We start from the raw sequence: 16,080 nt of genomic DNA on the forward strand, positions 1-16,080 counted from the left end.
TTTTATTTCATATGAAAAGGTAATTGTGCAATAGTTATCAGGGAAGTTGAATACAATAACAAAGTATATAGGTAGCAGATACCAAGGAACTTTTATATGATTTACACAGTTGTTCAAGCAAGCAGAAGAAAACTCTAGTTCAGCTTTCAAAAGGTTAAAGACAAAAGTCCCTTCTATATCAAACTAATCAAGTTTTGATGGCAGCTTTTCAACATAATAAAAACACATAAAAAAGACAAAATACATCTCATTGTAAAACATTTCTTTTTAATCCATATGTACTTGGAATAATCTTGTTGTATTAAAGTTTTGCTGCAACTTTCAATGCTCAAAGCAAATTTATCCTGGTGCAGTGTTCTAAGAAGTCAATAGCAGCAGCAGTAGGAGCATAATGTAGTCATTTCACTGCTATTTCCAGAGTCTATAAAATCCCAATGCTATTGCCAGGCAAGTAAACACCGAGGCTGTGAAAAGAAGAAACCATGTTACAGGTCATGTATTTGTGATTATTTTGCAGAGACAAACACGATGATGTTACCTTCAATTTAAATGAAGAGCAAAAAAACAGGCAATCCAACCAATTTTCTATTTTAGGTTTTTCATTCCCTAGAAAATTAAGCTAAAGATAAAGAATATCCTTTAGGGCAGGATTAATACCAATTCTTCTTAAAAGCTTCCTATATTTTAAATCAGATAAGGATAACGATAATTTAAAATGTAGGTCATATGTCAGTTAGAATATAAACAATCTTTAAAATCATTATTAACATTAGCATTATTAACTGACTAAACAATTATGAACTCTAATTTCAGATATTATGTGAAAAACTTATCTACATTAAAAAATTATGCAGCTAAGCTCGTAAAATAGACATAATCCATGAGAAAATTTTAATTGACTTTTTTAATACATTTCAATATAATTTTTCTTATAATTACTAAAATTTATAAATAAAAAAATGAAATTTTAATGAAAACTTTTAAAAAAAATATCATTGAGTTAGGAGAAAAGATAGAACAAGCATCAGGCTTCCTTAACAGTTAATATGCCACCTGCTCTTTGTTACATCAGTCTGGACAGAAAACCTTCCTGTTCTCATTAGGAGGCTCAATCTGGGTGATGCTTTTAGGGACTCCCTGGTTTCTAGTTTATTTAAACAGTCATGGCTTTTAAAATAGAGAATCTGAGACAACAGGCAAACTTCTTTGACCAAAGACATAAGAAACAGCCTTTCAGAGTAAAGCTATCCTAATTTTAATGTATACATTTAATTACACATTATCTCATTTTATCCCACTACTTACTGAAACTTAGTTTATGACATTACTTCCTTAATTTTAACTAGGTCTAAGACACATTAAGGAAGCAGGACATTTGAGGATAAAGAATACTGAGTTTCTTGACTTGGTCAACTATATATTCTCCCATATGGTCAAGTCACTGTTGACCATGTTCCAGGCTGTGTGCTGGGCAATTATGTACATTACCTTAACCATAATTAAAACCCTATGAGGTTGGTGATATTATTCCCATTGTATAGATGAGAAACAAGCCCAAATTTATGTACCTGACTCCAAAGTTGTTTAAAAAAAAACAAAAAACCATTGTCATCCTTATTTATCCCTTGTCACCTGAAGGACTCGATCTGTCAATTTTTTTTTGAGCCACTAAGTGCTGTCTAGGTGGTTATATTCTTTGCTAACCCAAATAGCTGATAAATTGTCTTAGACTACTAAATAAATGAGTACTTTATTGTGAGGAAGAGGTATTTCATTCTTTTATTAGAATACACAACACAATGGTTACTGTATTTGTTTATTTTATTTCTGCTGTCACCTGTTACTTCTCATTGCTGTCATTGTGCCACCCCAAACTGCTTTCAAATTTATCTTCTATGGCCTGTCTAGAACACTTCCTATATATTTAAATTGCTCAAGTGAGCACATGCCCGATACATCTTAAGTACTCTGTTAGACTGTATTATTATTTATCAGCCCAGAACAGAATCAGTCACAATAACTGTATAATTAAATGTAAACTGCCATTATCTTACAGCTCTTGCCTCCTTGGCAACAACGACTGGGTCAAAGGGTGGTATCTAACCCAAGATGGGCCATTCAGATCTCTTTCCTGGGATTTTCTGAATTGGAACTAAGGAATGGGGTAATTTTTCTTGGTTGGTAAAACTGGAATAATGAGTCTGAAAGCTACTGGTGGCCGTGTTTCTAATTCAAGGAGGAAGCTGGTATAAGAAAATGAGGCAGATATTCAGAGACAGGATACAGAGTAAGCTGTGATTCCAGTTAACCCAGGGGTCAAGCTATACTTCTACCCTTCCATAATTCAATTCATAGGCCAATAAATTCCCCTTTATGCCTAATTTAGTTCAGTTGGAAGCATGATAACTTGAAACAGAGCCTTGACTGATACATGCTAGGAAACCAAATCACCGAAATGATTAAGATCTGTAGTTTCATAAGGATTTCTTCTCTAAGGGAAATGCAAGATCTTTAAAGCTAGGGCTTTATTAATATTTTTTTTCCTGTGCTCATGATTGAATTCAGTATGTGAACCTCAGATAAGTGGAGAATTACTGTCTTATTGGCAGTATATCAGATATTATAGGACCCAAGGATCCACTCATGACATTAACTTCCTACCTGCTGAGAGTGTGGGATTCAGATTTCCTAAAAGGCTACCAGTAACTAGAGCAGTAATCATATATTTGGAGGATAAGAAAGGAGAAAGAAAATGCCTTTAGAACTGTTTGTTGCAAATTCTCAATGAAAAAAAGAAAAGGAAGATAACTTTGGAAAGGTATTTTTCTAAACAATGACTTGCTAATTTCTTTTTCCACTGCCATTAAGTCTATTAGAGGCAGACTTGGACATATCCACTACTGAATGAAAGCTTTCTGAAGACCATCACCATCTTCAAACTAAGGATAAAAAAAGCTTTTTATTTTTAATTAAGATATTGATTCTTTAGGTAAATATTGTAGAGGAAGCTGAGTGGAATTTAAAGCTCTCCCTAACCTGGGCTGCTATTCTGAAAGTGAGAACAAACACTCCAGACTACGCTGTTTGGAAATTTCCTCTGAGCATTATCACTAATTTCCAGTTCCAGAGACTTTGCTAGAATAGACGTTTTTCAAAACTTTTTTTTAACCTTAGGACCCTTTCTTCAAATGAATCTTTGGCAGAAGTCCAACATTTTGAAAATAAGCTGAGCCATTAAGTATAAACGATAAAGGGCGTGTGCAATGCTGAGGGCTGGGGCTCTATCTTGACTCCTACTGCCATCTCAACATAATTAGTGGCTGCCCCTAACCACTGATGGTATAAACTGGCAATTTCATTTTGGACAATTCAATAATATGACAAATTTTAAATGTGCTTATCTTTTTGACCCAAAAGTTTAGATGTGCTTAGCAATTTATTATACTAGCATGAGGGCACAAAGAGGTAAGTAGGTAGGTGTGTGAGTGTGTATGTGTGTGTTTACTCAAACACAAACATATATATGGCCATTCAGTGCAATATAGTTTTAATAATGAAAAACTGGAAGCAGAATGTCTGTCAGAGGTTTAAATAAACAAATGATGGCAATTTCATGCAATGGAATGCTATGCTTCCTAATAAAAGATGTCTATTGATGTGGATATTCAAGATGGTTAAATTTTTAAAAATTATAGTCTGTATAATATCTATTTAAAAAATCTGTAATGTTTATATAAAGAAGAAAAAGCCTAGGAAGATATATGCTACTAATAGTAAATATCGATGGGGAAGAAGTGGAAGACTTTCACTTTTACTATATTATTTTTGAATTACATGAACAATTTTTAATGAAAATAGACTATTTATAAAAAAGAAAAAAGTACTACTTGACTAGGGCATTTTTTCTACCCTCTTGGGTGGTCTGTAATTGGGTCAGGTCACTTGGTACTCAGGAGCTCAGTATAGGATAAATAATGTTTGGGTGATATCTGTGCTCGGTCAGTTGGATTCAAGGTAGCAAGCAATTTCCCCCACTTTTGCTTGCTATGATTTCTAATGGCCTATATCTATTTTAGTTATCTTTCCCTGTAGGTCCACTCAAGTTCTTATGGAAAGCACAGCTATAAAAATACTATTTTTATTTTCTTCATTGTGGAATATCCAGTTATCTTTGCATCATTTTGTACTTGTATTTATTTCTTTAATATCCATACACTTTTCCTATTAGTAAGTTGCAGAGCTGCCTGTTAAACTTATAAAGTTGTTGCTTTTCAAACTTAGATTCTTCATGCACTGCAGAGGACCAAGCAATAAAGGGGAACCTGTTCTAGCACCTCCATTTTTCTTCTGTGTTGGCCATAGTTACTTTGGGAGGTATGAGCTGACAGATCTGAAAATCAAATGACAGTAATTCCTTTCACTGACAAACACAGCCTTACCTGCAAGATAACGAATTGTCTCAAGTTTGTTAGATTCCATTAGTGTTTTTAAAGAAGCAATTTCAGTGTCAATTTTATTACTGGTCTCTGAAATAGTACTTTTGGTTTTGGCATCCTATAGTAAAAAGGATAAATAAGACAGTTATTTTGTTCTTATGTATTATGGACAAAATATTTACATTAGAAACCTTTATACTTATGGGCAAATTATGTATTACAAAAAACTGGGGAAACACAGTAAAAACACTTTGATATATATTTAAAAAAACATTATGTGAGCATTACAAACCAACAAAAACATTCCTTCTTTTTTGATATTTGGAGGTCATTTCTTAGGATTATCACATTTTGGGCAATTTCTAGTAAAAGTCTTATAGTAAGATATTTGAGACCTAACTATATAAGAGGTTAAACCAAGAAGAAAAAATTTTAGTCACAGAACTATCACTTTATGTATATAAAGTCCTTAAGATATAAGAGTTAAAAGTTTATATTTTGCAAAAATAAAAAAAAACCAAACAAACCTGATTTATAATATGAACTGGCATCAATATTAAACGGCAGAAAAGCTTGTTGGGTAACAATGAATACTATGTGTATAGGAGCTAAGAGGAAGAGAGAAAGAAGATGGTACTCAGAAATTAGCTGTGAGAATTTTTTTATTTTCTTAGCTCCTTTATATTGCCAAAAAAGTAAGAGATTAATGAGAAAGACAAATGGGACCTTCCCTTCTATTTAATTATTAGAAGAAGTGCTGTCTCTTTTGTTAGAATGTAGACAAAACGGCTTTTAACTTTTAAGGACTAGGCTGAGCCAGAAAGGTGGGTTTTACTCAAGCTATAAAGATTAATGATTACAATTTAGGATTATTGAGCTGACCAGTAGTTATAAGTATAGGGTTTAAAATCCAGGTTCATATCCCAGCTCTAACACATATTAGCTGTGTGACCGTAAACTCCCTGTGCTTCATATTTTAAATTGGTAAAATGGGAATAAGACTGCGGGCCTCACAGAGGCTGACAGGATTAATTAATAGAAGTAAAAGCAAGTAAAACAGTACAGGCTGGTTAAGGATCTGACACATAATAAGCTCTCAAATATTTACTATCTTTTAAAATTTAAATATAATTATTTAATTGAATCTAGGCACTCATTTAAATACTAATTGTAACTCCTTATTTTTTAAAAACTAGTTCTTCTTAATATAAAAATAATTTAGTTAAAAAGAAAGTATACTACCTGGAAAGCTTCATTCTGACTCATAGGTCACAACTGAGGTGCTACCATCCATGTCGTGGCAGCTTTCCGCACAGTACTGGTTAACTATAATAGCTATGAGGAAATAAGGAATCCTATAGGTCTAGTTCTTTAAAGTCCAAACTTGTAAAATGATACACATAAAAGCAGTTATACAAAGCAAGAGAGCTGTGCAAAAGAGAAATTTTTACATACCAGCTTACCTTTTTGGTAAATTCTGTGCTTGCTTCCATAAGTTTCTTTTCTTGATCTGTAAACTAAAGGATATGATGCATCAGGAGCTTAACAAAAAAAGACTAAATGTAATCAAAAAGGAATAAATAATCATTTAAAAGAACATTACCATATCTGTTACTCTGCTCCTTTCTAGGTTGATGTCCAGTTTATTATCTGCTCTGATTCGACTGGTTTCATTCTTTAAAGGAAATAAAAATATTTAAAAAGTGATCTTGTAATAAATATTTGTTCTGAAATTAATAAAATATTCTGAAATGGAAAAAAAGTTTCACTTACTATTAGTTGTTGCTTAACATGTTCTAATTCAGTTTTCATTTTCTAGGTATAAGAAAGATCACACATAATTGGCATTAAACCAAAGCCCATATTATGATTTATTCATAAAATCTTAAAACCCTGGATTAGCAAAAACTGGACAATGTATGGATTTCTAATACAGAATTTGATTAAAAATAAAGACAAAAAAAGAATAGTTCATCACATTCAGAAAACAATTCTTATGAACCAAACATTAGAAAATGTATGTTTTAGTATTCTACCTTTTTAAATGATTGATATTCTAAATTTAAAAATATTTAAGCTAGTGGATAATGAAATTCTGAATGAATTACAAAAATACATTTTTCTCTTAAGTGATAAAAGTAATTAGTGCAGAATTAAATAAAATGGAAAATGCCACATTACTTTCAGCTCAGAACATTATACTATGAGCTATGCTACAATTTTATAAAATATATAGAGCTCGGAGATTTTCCTTTTTATGTAACTTTTATACATATAAGATACAATTCTTATTTAGTATGCAAGAAACTGCTTTATACATAGAAACATTAGGTATAGTTAAACATAGTATATTTTTATCTAAAAACTTGTACATAACTATTTAATAACCACAGAAAATTATCATTTGGTCTATTATTCACCAAGTAGGCTACTTATAAAATCAGTTATTTTATTAGTAATAAATTGAAACTTGTATATCACCTCATTCTCTGCTCTCAGATTTGCAAATTCACTTTTCTCTAGGATGACCATGTCTTTCCTGATGGAATCCAAATGAGCCATTAGCTGTTGTACTGTTATTTCCTAGAAAACAAAATAATATAACCTAGAGATCTATGGAAGCCATCCCCTTACATGGAATTGTTTTCATGAAACTTAAAAATTTCTTATCATGCTATAAAATATAATGTTGCACAGCTAAGTAAAAAACAGGACAAAAACGTATGAAACCTACATATATGAAATATCAAAATTGAAAGGAACAGGATATTAAAGGAAGAAAGTGTTTCTCAGTGAAGAGAAATAAATGTCTGTTAATGAAAGAATCCCCCCATATGCTTACTTAACACCTAGAAGAGAGAGACAGAGAGACACTGTGTGTGTGTATTTTTTAATGCCTCCATAGAAGGGGCTTTGTTATCTTTTTTATTACTTTAACTTTGAAAGATTTTCTACCATTGGAAAATTCCAGGGTACTGGATAAGACTCAGAAGTCAGGTAGTAAAAACAAAATAGAAGTATGGTTTAGATAACTACTTCCTGTGGGCATAACATAATTAGTGTTAAATTCCTGGTTATCTTTCCTTTGTAAAAGAAAAGGTGGCCCCTGATATATTTATAAGCTTTGCTAGGGAGGGATATTTTTGTAGACATGTTTTAATGCAGCCTTACAAAGAATATATAACTTTTTTACACTAAAATTCTTATAATTAGGTAGCTTGTTGACTCATCATTTATCCTTCTTTACCAAAAGAAAAAGTAAATGACAGTGTAAACTTGAAAAGGATCCTCTATAACAGGGTTTATAAATAAAACAAGTCCAAACAAGAAGAGGATTACTAGTGGAATTCCCATTTTTTGTCACAGTTTGTGGCCAGGAATGTGCTGTTGGGGTTATAGGCCTCCACTGATCGATATGGCCTAGAAAGATTATTTCAAAAACTCACTTGACTTTTAGAAAACAGAAGGTATAACAGTTCCAGACGCATGACCAAGAAATGACTCAGTCTTCAAAGAGTCTGGAATGCACAATCTTCTCCAATAACAACTCTCGGATGGTGCAGTAACATGGAGTAGAGGTTAAAAATGTGAATTCTAGAGTCAGGCTGCCTGAGTTTGAATACAAATGCTGCCATTCACTGTGAGACTTTGGGCAAGTTATTTAACTTCTTTGACATCATTAGTAAAATGGAAATAATAATAGTACCTATACCTTATAGAGTTGTTTTGAGAATTAAATGAGATAGTGCAAGTATTTTTTACTTTGTACAATAGACATCCCTGAGTCTTATACCTTCCTTAACCCTCATCTTTATTATTGGAGATAGGGGTTCATTTTCTTTTATGCAGTTCTGTTTGAAATATTCATGAGAATGAGTTCAGAAGGCATACAGAAGTAGCTCTGTGGGTTGTCACTCCTGTTCACCCAAAATGTCATTTTGAAGGCGTTCTAAGACATTAAATATGTTATCTTTATTTAAATATTTAATAAAATGTTATTAGTGAGACTACATGGAGAATAGTTGAAAATTTAATTACAGATTTCTTGTGGAGTCTGAACTCAAGAATAAGGAGTTATACTGTGATCCTAATAGCCTATTCTTATCTTACTTTCCTTCTTTATGACTCAAAAAGGCTTACAAAACAGCAGTTTTTGAAGGTATCCAGCTTCAAAAACTTTCAGTGGGAATCTATTGAAAGTGCTCATTGTTAACTATTGTGGGAGCCCCCAGAAAATATGAACCAACTTGACTTAATATGGCCCTTCTTGAAGTGATCAAATACAAAGCTTGTTTGATAGCCTTGAGCCTCAGCCCCACCTTTCATGACATCTTTGTGCCTTATTCTGTCCCGGAGGTTGGGTCAGCATGAGGATTAAATTGGCTCAAGGATGGAATGAGATTTTACTTTACACACCAGTAATAAAAAAAAACAAAAGTTAACAGTAATATTCCTACATCCAATCCTACTTTTTTAATGTGTGATTAAATGGTCCTAGCAAGATAAAAATTTCTCAAACCACAGTTTTAATTCACTGATTATATTATAGGTAAATGTAAAAGTCTTCTTTAAGAGTAGATTACTTTATTAAAAATGTTAGTAGCTCCATCAACTTTTGGATAGCTCAGAGGTCTGGGAGAATTAAATGACTGGCTTTTTCTTTAGTGAACTTAGTATGTTATTCTGAATAAGCTAAAATAATGCAAACACAAATTTATAGGTAAGTTAAAACTAAGGGTGGAATGCTTTTAATTCTAAATGTCTAATTGGAGATTATTGTAAAAATCTTTAAAAAGCTTTTGATCCTTCATGACCTTTAATAAAGTTTTACATAAAAGCTTCTAATTTTATTTAAGAAAGAAATCTTAATTTCTCTCTGTTGTGAAATGTTTATCTGAGGAAGGAAGCCTAAATGTGAAACTTAAAAAATATAACCAGAGAAAGAAAACATATTCTTAAACATAGTGAATTAATTCATGATGACAGACTATGAACAATCCACGGTTAAGCTCATTGAGCTAATTCTATCCTTTATATAAAATTGCTTTTCATCCATTGCACCAATGACAATTCTTGCAAATTACTCAACCTCTCTGATCATCTCTTGGTAAATGGCATTATTTGACTTAAAGGATGTGTGTATCCAGTCAAATTAAAGCATCTTAGCCAGGTGATTTATGAAGTCCTTCCCAGCCATATAAATCCCTCCAGCTTTCTAAGTGTGAAAATTAAGCAGAATATACAATATACACATGACTTCAGTAAAATATTTTTATTACATAGAAGGGTTAGCTCTTCTACTGTGGTGGGCTTTCAACAGGAAAAACATTGTTTCACTAACAATCTACCACCATCTTGATTCAAATAATATAATTATCTCACACAATGAAAGATTTAACAAAATTTCATTCTCTGTGTTACCATAACTGTTATGACTGTTCTAACTTCTTAATCTCTCTGGATACTGACTTTATACTAAAGGGTTTTTTTGTTTGTCTGTTTTGGGTTCCTTTAGACAGAACAAAAAGGAAGGTGCGGGGTGTTTGGGTGGTGAGTAGGTACACAGAAATGCAATTATAAAAAAGACTGGCTAATGAAACTGTCAGAAGTGATGGAAATGAAAATCTTACCTGTTGAGTTTGAGTGACCATCTCCTTATAAATAGTATCCAAGCTGACATGTGATAAAGTGCTTAATGCTGATACAATTGTTTCTGCTTGTGCTTTGTCAAATCCTGTGGGCAGCAAACAGGTATTAATCTTTTTGAAAATGTACACATCCTTTTCAAAATAGACAACTGGAATAACTTCCCTTATAAATTGTTTTACTCTTTAAAAAAATGTTTACAATTAAAAATTTGACAGATAATGCTAAATTACTTTCTGAAAGCATTCAATAATTTTAATTCTCACTGATCCATTTCCCCAGTCTACATCAACACTGGATATTACTAGTCTTTATTTTTGAGTGTATAATTGTTATAAAAAATGGTACTGCATTGTTATTTTACTTTGTACTTAAAATTTCCAGTTCTATGTTCAAGCATCTTTACTGGTTATTTATAGTTATTTTTTGTGTGCTGTTTATAGCCTTTGCCCATTTTTCTATAAAATTGGTTAACTGTTTCTTATTCATATGAGCTTTGTATATTAAAGCAATAGGTTCATTGTCATGTGTGTTGCTAACATTTTTAACTTTATGGATATCCTTTGATATATAGATTTAAATATCTGTAGTCACATCTGTCAGTCTTTCATTGCTTTTGAGTTTTACATCTTACTTGCTCTAAAAATCTAAAAATATTATATTCTAGTTATTTTTTTAGTTTTTCCTTTTCAGTTTATTTTTTTTTTACATTTAGTTTTTAATCAATCTGGAATTTATTTTTCAGTAAGGGGATCTAATATATTTTTTCCAATGGCTAGTCAGTTATCATATCTCATTTATTAAATAGATCTTCCTTTCCATAATCTGTAATGCCATTCTTATCACTTGCTAAATCCATATACATGTGTGTTTCTGAATCATATTCTGCTCTATTAATCAACTTTTCTGTTCCTGTGGTATATAATTTAAATTACTATTTTGATATCTGGTAATTTTTTGTGCTCGCTCTTTGTTTTACATAATTGGAATCATTCTATATATGTAATTTTATATAATGATTTTTCACTTAACATATCTTGATCATTTCTCATATCAGTAAATATTCTTTGAACAATACCATTTTTATGAACATAAAAATAGTCCACTCTATGGATAGCACTTGTATTTAAATGGTGACCCTTAACTGTTCCTAATGGTGATATTGTCCTGTCTATAGGTAACTTATTAATTTTCTTTCAAGAGGTACCCATGTTTCTCACCATGAGTTTCCAAGTCCTGAACCAATGCATGGGTATCAAAAGTTAATTTCCTTTGTTCTAAAGGAGTTATGTCCACTCGCCTCACATCATATCCTTCCTCAGCTGTGGTGGTTACGAAGTCTGAAAAGAGAAGACAATGCAATGTTTTTTTCTTGTAGTAACTACTGGAAGCCTTATACTTTAGCTTCTAAAGCATATTTTTCCCCATCTATTTATAACACAGTTCCAGCTCTTAGGAATTCTGTAATATCAAGCAAGATAACCTATTCCTCTGAGTCCTTGAGTTTTTTATCTGAAAAGTCTCTAACATTATTCTGCATAGCAAACATTGTCTTGTTTACTGTTTTGTCTCTCTGAACCAGAATAAAAGCTCCATGAGACCATGACTGTTTTTCATTACTGTATCTTAGATACATAGAATAATGCTTGGCAAATAGTTGGATCACAGTATTTTATTGTTATCAATGAATTTTGATTTTAAATGCTGGAGCATTTACTGTTGTCAACACTAACATCCTAGGAAAGTTTCACATTTTTGAAATAAATGTCCTGTTTTGATAAATTCCCAATTTTTAAGGCACAAGGGATGAGCAAAACCAGACATAATTGATGCTTTCATCGACTTTATAGACTAGCAGGCAGGAGACAGATTTTTTCAAAAAATCTTAAACATAAACACAATTCAAATGATGAGAGTTAAGGGGCCACTTAAAGTTTCTCCAAGAACACTCAGATTCGAGTATTGAGATATTATCATTTACTTACGGAGATATATTTTCCAGTATTATACGGATTTCAAAGTTCATTTCCTAAAAATGTTTAATATTTTCATTTGAATATGTAAACAAAGTACATCTCTAAAAGTTTACAAAGATAAGACTGATACTGGGATGACTTCACAGGGTTCAAAAAATGCTACTTCCTTTTTTTAAAGTTCAGCATATTGTATATGTATGCTAAACACTTAAATATGTAACTAAAGATCATGTGAAGGGCGCTGGCTGCTAAACAGGTGTCTTATAGATGGGAGATCCATAACTGCAGTCTCACTGTGTGAGAAAATTGAAGCAATGAGCAAAATAGCACAAAATACAGTGGGTACTGGTTAGCTCATTTCACCTGGCACTGAAGATTCAAGGTGAGCACAGAATGCTTAGATTAGTACCAAGTGCTGCGTCTGTGGGCAACCTTAAAAAGTTTAAAAATTGGGAGAAAAGAAATTCTGAAAACGTCCTTCAGAACAAAGTAGTATGTCCTCAGGACACAAAGGGTTCCAGCTAGTTCAAAACTTTATTCCAGTGTTCACGTTCTGTTGTTTTTGAATAGCTACGTGATTGCAGACTACTGAAAATTACAGCGAGAACAAAGCGGACCAGACCTTAAATATGCTGCAGTTTGCAAAAACCTGGGCTTGAGGCTCGAACCTAAATAACAGTCTAAATTTGAACAAGGGAAGAAATCGGGACTCCCCAAACTCAGATTACGGGTTGCTCTTGACAGACCTACAAGAGGGAGGGGATTGTCGGCCTCATTTGACAGTAAAAATGAAACAAGGGCTCAAAAAGAAGCCTGGCAGGAAACCCAGGCCTTCAGAGGCTAGCTTTCAGAAGACGAAGGCGGTCCCCCTCGCAGTCCTCGCCCTTCCGAGGGCGACACCCACCATCAGAGTCTCCAGAGCCAGGTGTGGGCTGGGGAGGAGGGCGTGGCACCTTTGTCTCCCGCTCCCGGAGCAGGCACGAGCATCGTTTCCCTAGAGCGCACTCAGGCATAGGTGACACGGGGCCTTTTCTCACCTCTCTGCACGGCGGGCGAGAAACGCCCGCGGGGGGTTAAGACCCGGCGACCCCCGCTGCTTTCAAATCCGAGGAGGCACCAAACCCTGCGACTCCACATAGCTCCAGCTTTCCGGTTGGCGCGCGGAAGCAAAAAGCTTGATGAATTACACTCAGGCTTTCGGGAAAGGTAGTTCTAGCACCGCAAGGATGCTGGGAAATGTAGTTTTCGGTCTGTAGCAAAACACGCCTCCAGTACCTGCTGGACCAGCGATTCCGCAAAACAGGGCCTTTTCACAGACGTACCCACAGTTCACCAGCATGATTCAGAGCCACTTCGCTTCGCCCACCGCCCCTTCCCAACCCGTGCACGCTGTTACCGCCCTAAGAAAGCGGGATCTCGTCTGAGAACCTTCCGGCGCTCGCTTCCTGGCAATGAAGTACAGTTCAACAGCAGAGTCAAACTGTCAGCCAGCAGCCTTTGCGCGACTTGGTCGGTGGGAGACAAAGTCACCTTTAGCCGTACGGCAACCTGGGACCCGAAGTCCTCAGACACTGCGCATTTGGGGTGGGCGGTCACGTAGAAACCTTCTGGGAAATGTAGTCCAGAGAACCCCTCATTCTTGCTACTTCATATCCTACAGCTTCGCCCTCTGGTGCCCAGGAGGACCAATTTTAGTTGGTTAAGTCCCTCTGTTCGGGGAAACTGAACTCCTGTTTCTAAGGTAGACTTGATTTTCATCGCTTATCTCTCCCAGACCTCAGTTATTCCGGACTTTCCTCCACATGCTAAAATGCTGAAAATAACAACACAGTAGTTGTGGGGCTAATACGTTTTTTGTAGATTCTAAAATGATTCACAATCGTTAGTTTTTCGTGGCTTAATTATTCTCACAAGGATGTAAACAGTTACTGCTGGATTTTCCTACTTATTTGTTTTCAAAGTTTTGTGTCATCTCCATAACAAGTACCATTCTAAGCACTGAGGCACATTAAAAGAACAACACTCGATTCCTGCCAGCCAGAGCTTTAACAGATAATTCATGGAGAGAAATTATAAATGGCTATATAAAACTTGAAGAAAAATAGAGGACAATTTAATCTCTCTAGTTAACGAAAAAACGTAAAGATGTACCATTTTTGCTCACTAAAGACTTTTTTTAATGATAATTATCAATACTAGCAAATGCGCAGATAGTTAGGGCCACTCATGCTGCTGGCAGTAGGGTAAGTTAGTACAACATATTTGGAAAGTAATTTAATAATATACATGAAACTCTAAAAGGTGAATAGCCAGAGTTTCTCTTCTAAGAATCTATCCTAAGAAAAAATAATCACGTCTGTAGCTAAGATTTTTAAAATTTATAGCCTTGCTATGTTATTTATAATAATGAAAAATTGGACCTAATCTCAATATTTAAAGTGATTCAGTAACTTGCAGAAGTGTCCCAAAGTGAAATAATATGCAACCATTAAGTATTAAAAAATCCTCAGTGACAGGAAAATTCTTACGTATTTATATATAGTTGGCCCTTGGAACAACTGAAGAGTATGGGTTAGGGGCACTGATTACTGCCTCTTAGAAAAATCTATATATAACTGACTCTTCAGTAGGCCCTTCCCATCCATGGATTCAATCAACTGGGCAGAGAATAGTATTTTCCATTTGTGGCTGGGAATACGCTGTTGAGAATGCAAAAATACTGTTTTCTGTCCAAGGTTGGTTGAATCCCCAGTTGTGAAACCTGCGAATAAAAGGGCTGACTGTATTTATTGTAAAAGTCTATGTGTAAGTGGACCAGTGCAGTTTAAGCTTGTGTTGTTCAAGTGTCAACTGTGTCTCCAATATGATTACAATTCTGTTAAATAGAGGAGCTCACAGCCACTGGAAGATACAGACCAGTAAGTGGGAACACAATATTTTACTTAAATTAAGTAATGATAAAAAAGTATATCTATTTATTTATTAATCCTGGTTATTTTTTATATTACTGTAAAATATCCCAACACAAATATAGTATTGATTAATCATGTGACCAAAGCTCAACCAATCATGTTCTTTTTCTGGAATTGACACTTTGATTCAGGGATTACTAATCATTTTCTAACCTTGGATGTAACTATAGCAAATGAAGTCAGGAGCTGGGACAGCCATATTCTACCAAGAGGGCGCTGAGACCTCCCTAATGCTTCTTAATGTTTCTAAAATCTCCATTGTTGCTATTATTTATATGCTGAAAGTCTTAATTTATAAAACTATTTTCCCATAAATTTGTTAACATTTTCTCATAAGTGTGTTGAGAGGAATGAAGGAGCTAATACATATAAAATTCTTAGCATACTACATGGCACATATAAACACCCATGGAACAGTAGCTATTTTTAGTAATAATCCCTGTTGCTCAATGTTGAGAAATAATTCTCTATGGGTCTCTCATGTTTTTGCATGCCTCACACACACAGGCCCTCTCTGCCTTGTTATGGACTCTTCTTTTAAAGACATTTGTATGAAAAACAGCACTAGGAAATATAGTGTCTCTCTCTGAGTAAAAGGCTTCATGCTTACTGCATACTATAAAAGATTTGGGTTTTCCAACTTCAAGGTTCCTCTCTGTAATGCAATCCACCGCATGCTCAGACACACATCTGGGCCTATCTACATCACCCCCATGACAAGGGAACTGACACAAATAAGCTGATACTCATACTTCTTGCTGTGCCATGAGTAATTACATCTTTTTTCTCTGGCCAAGGAGCCTCATGTCTTCCCATGACATGGTACATCTCATTGCCAGCATCCATGCAACTGTGATAGGCTAACTTATAGCTTGCAAATAGGATAAGATCTCAGACCCTTCACAGTTCTTCTTCTTCTTCTTTTTTTTTTTAAATCAACCCTTCACAGTTCTTGATAATCATTGCTTTACTTTGGACTTAAATTTTTATTTTCATCCTTTCAATTTCAGTCACAGAAGTATCTGAGTGCCAGTTAGGTTTAAGACTAGG

General features: G+C 34.2%; 1 protein-coding gene across 4 annotated transcripts; it reads right to left on the reverse strand.

Moving 5' to 3' along the window:
* Positions 1 to 245: 245 nt before the first annotated feature.
* Positions 246 to 13,625, reverse strand: CCDC90B (coiled-coil domain containing 90B). Of its 4 annotated transcripts, none has more exons than XM_006926662.3 (9): positions 13,096 to 13,625; positions 11,303 to 11,422; positions 10,067 to 10,170; positions 6,918 to 7,019; positions 6,210 to 6,251; positions 6,040 to 6,111; positions 5,900 to 5,953; positions 4,440 to 4,554; positions 246 to 464 (listed from the first exon to the last, which is right to left on the reverse strand). In XM_006926662.3, the coding sequence occupies exons 1-9, from the start codon at positions 13,193 to 13,195 to the stop codon at positions 409 to 411; spliced, it is 765 nt and encodes a 254-aa protein (XP_006926724.1). In that variant the 5' UTR covers positions 13,196 to 13,625; the 3' UTR covers positions 246 to 408. The 4 variants fall into 4 exon arrangements, with proteins under 4 accessions (XP_006926724.1, XP_015456145.1, XP_024898407.1 ...); XM_015600659.2 differs by having other exon boundaries at positions 12,963 to 13,096; XM_025042639.1 differs by having other exon boundaries at positions 5,892 to 5,953; positions 12,963 to 13,096.
* Between the last annotated feature and the right edge of the window lie 2,455 nt (positions 13,626 to 16,080).

Source organism: Pteropus alecto, unplaced genomic scaffold (assembly GCF_000325575.1).
Source record: "Pteropus alecto unplaced genomic scaffold, ASM32557v1 scaffold7, whole genome shotgun sequence".
In the NCBI taxonomy this organism is placed as follows: Eukaryota; Metazoa; Chordata; class Mammalia; order Chiroptera; family Pteropodidae; genus Pteropus; species Pteropus alecto.

Coding starts and splice junctions, on each gene's coding strand:
- CCDC90B (XM_015600659.2), bottom strand. CDS start 13,071: ATGCCTGAGTGCGCTCTAGGGAAACGATGCTCGTGCCTGCTCCGGGAG. Junction 11,423..12,962: donor TGGCTCTGGAGACTCTGATG/GTGGGTGTCGCC, acceptor TTCTCTTTTCAG/ACTTCGTAACCACCACAGCT. Junction 4,555..5,899: donor GCACAGAATTTACCAAAAAG/GTAAGCTGGTAT, acceptor TTTTTACTATAG/GATGCCAAAACCAAAAGTAC.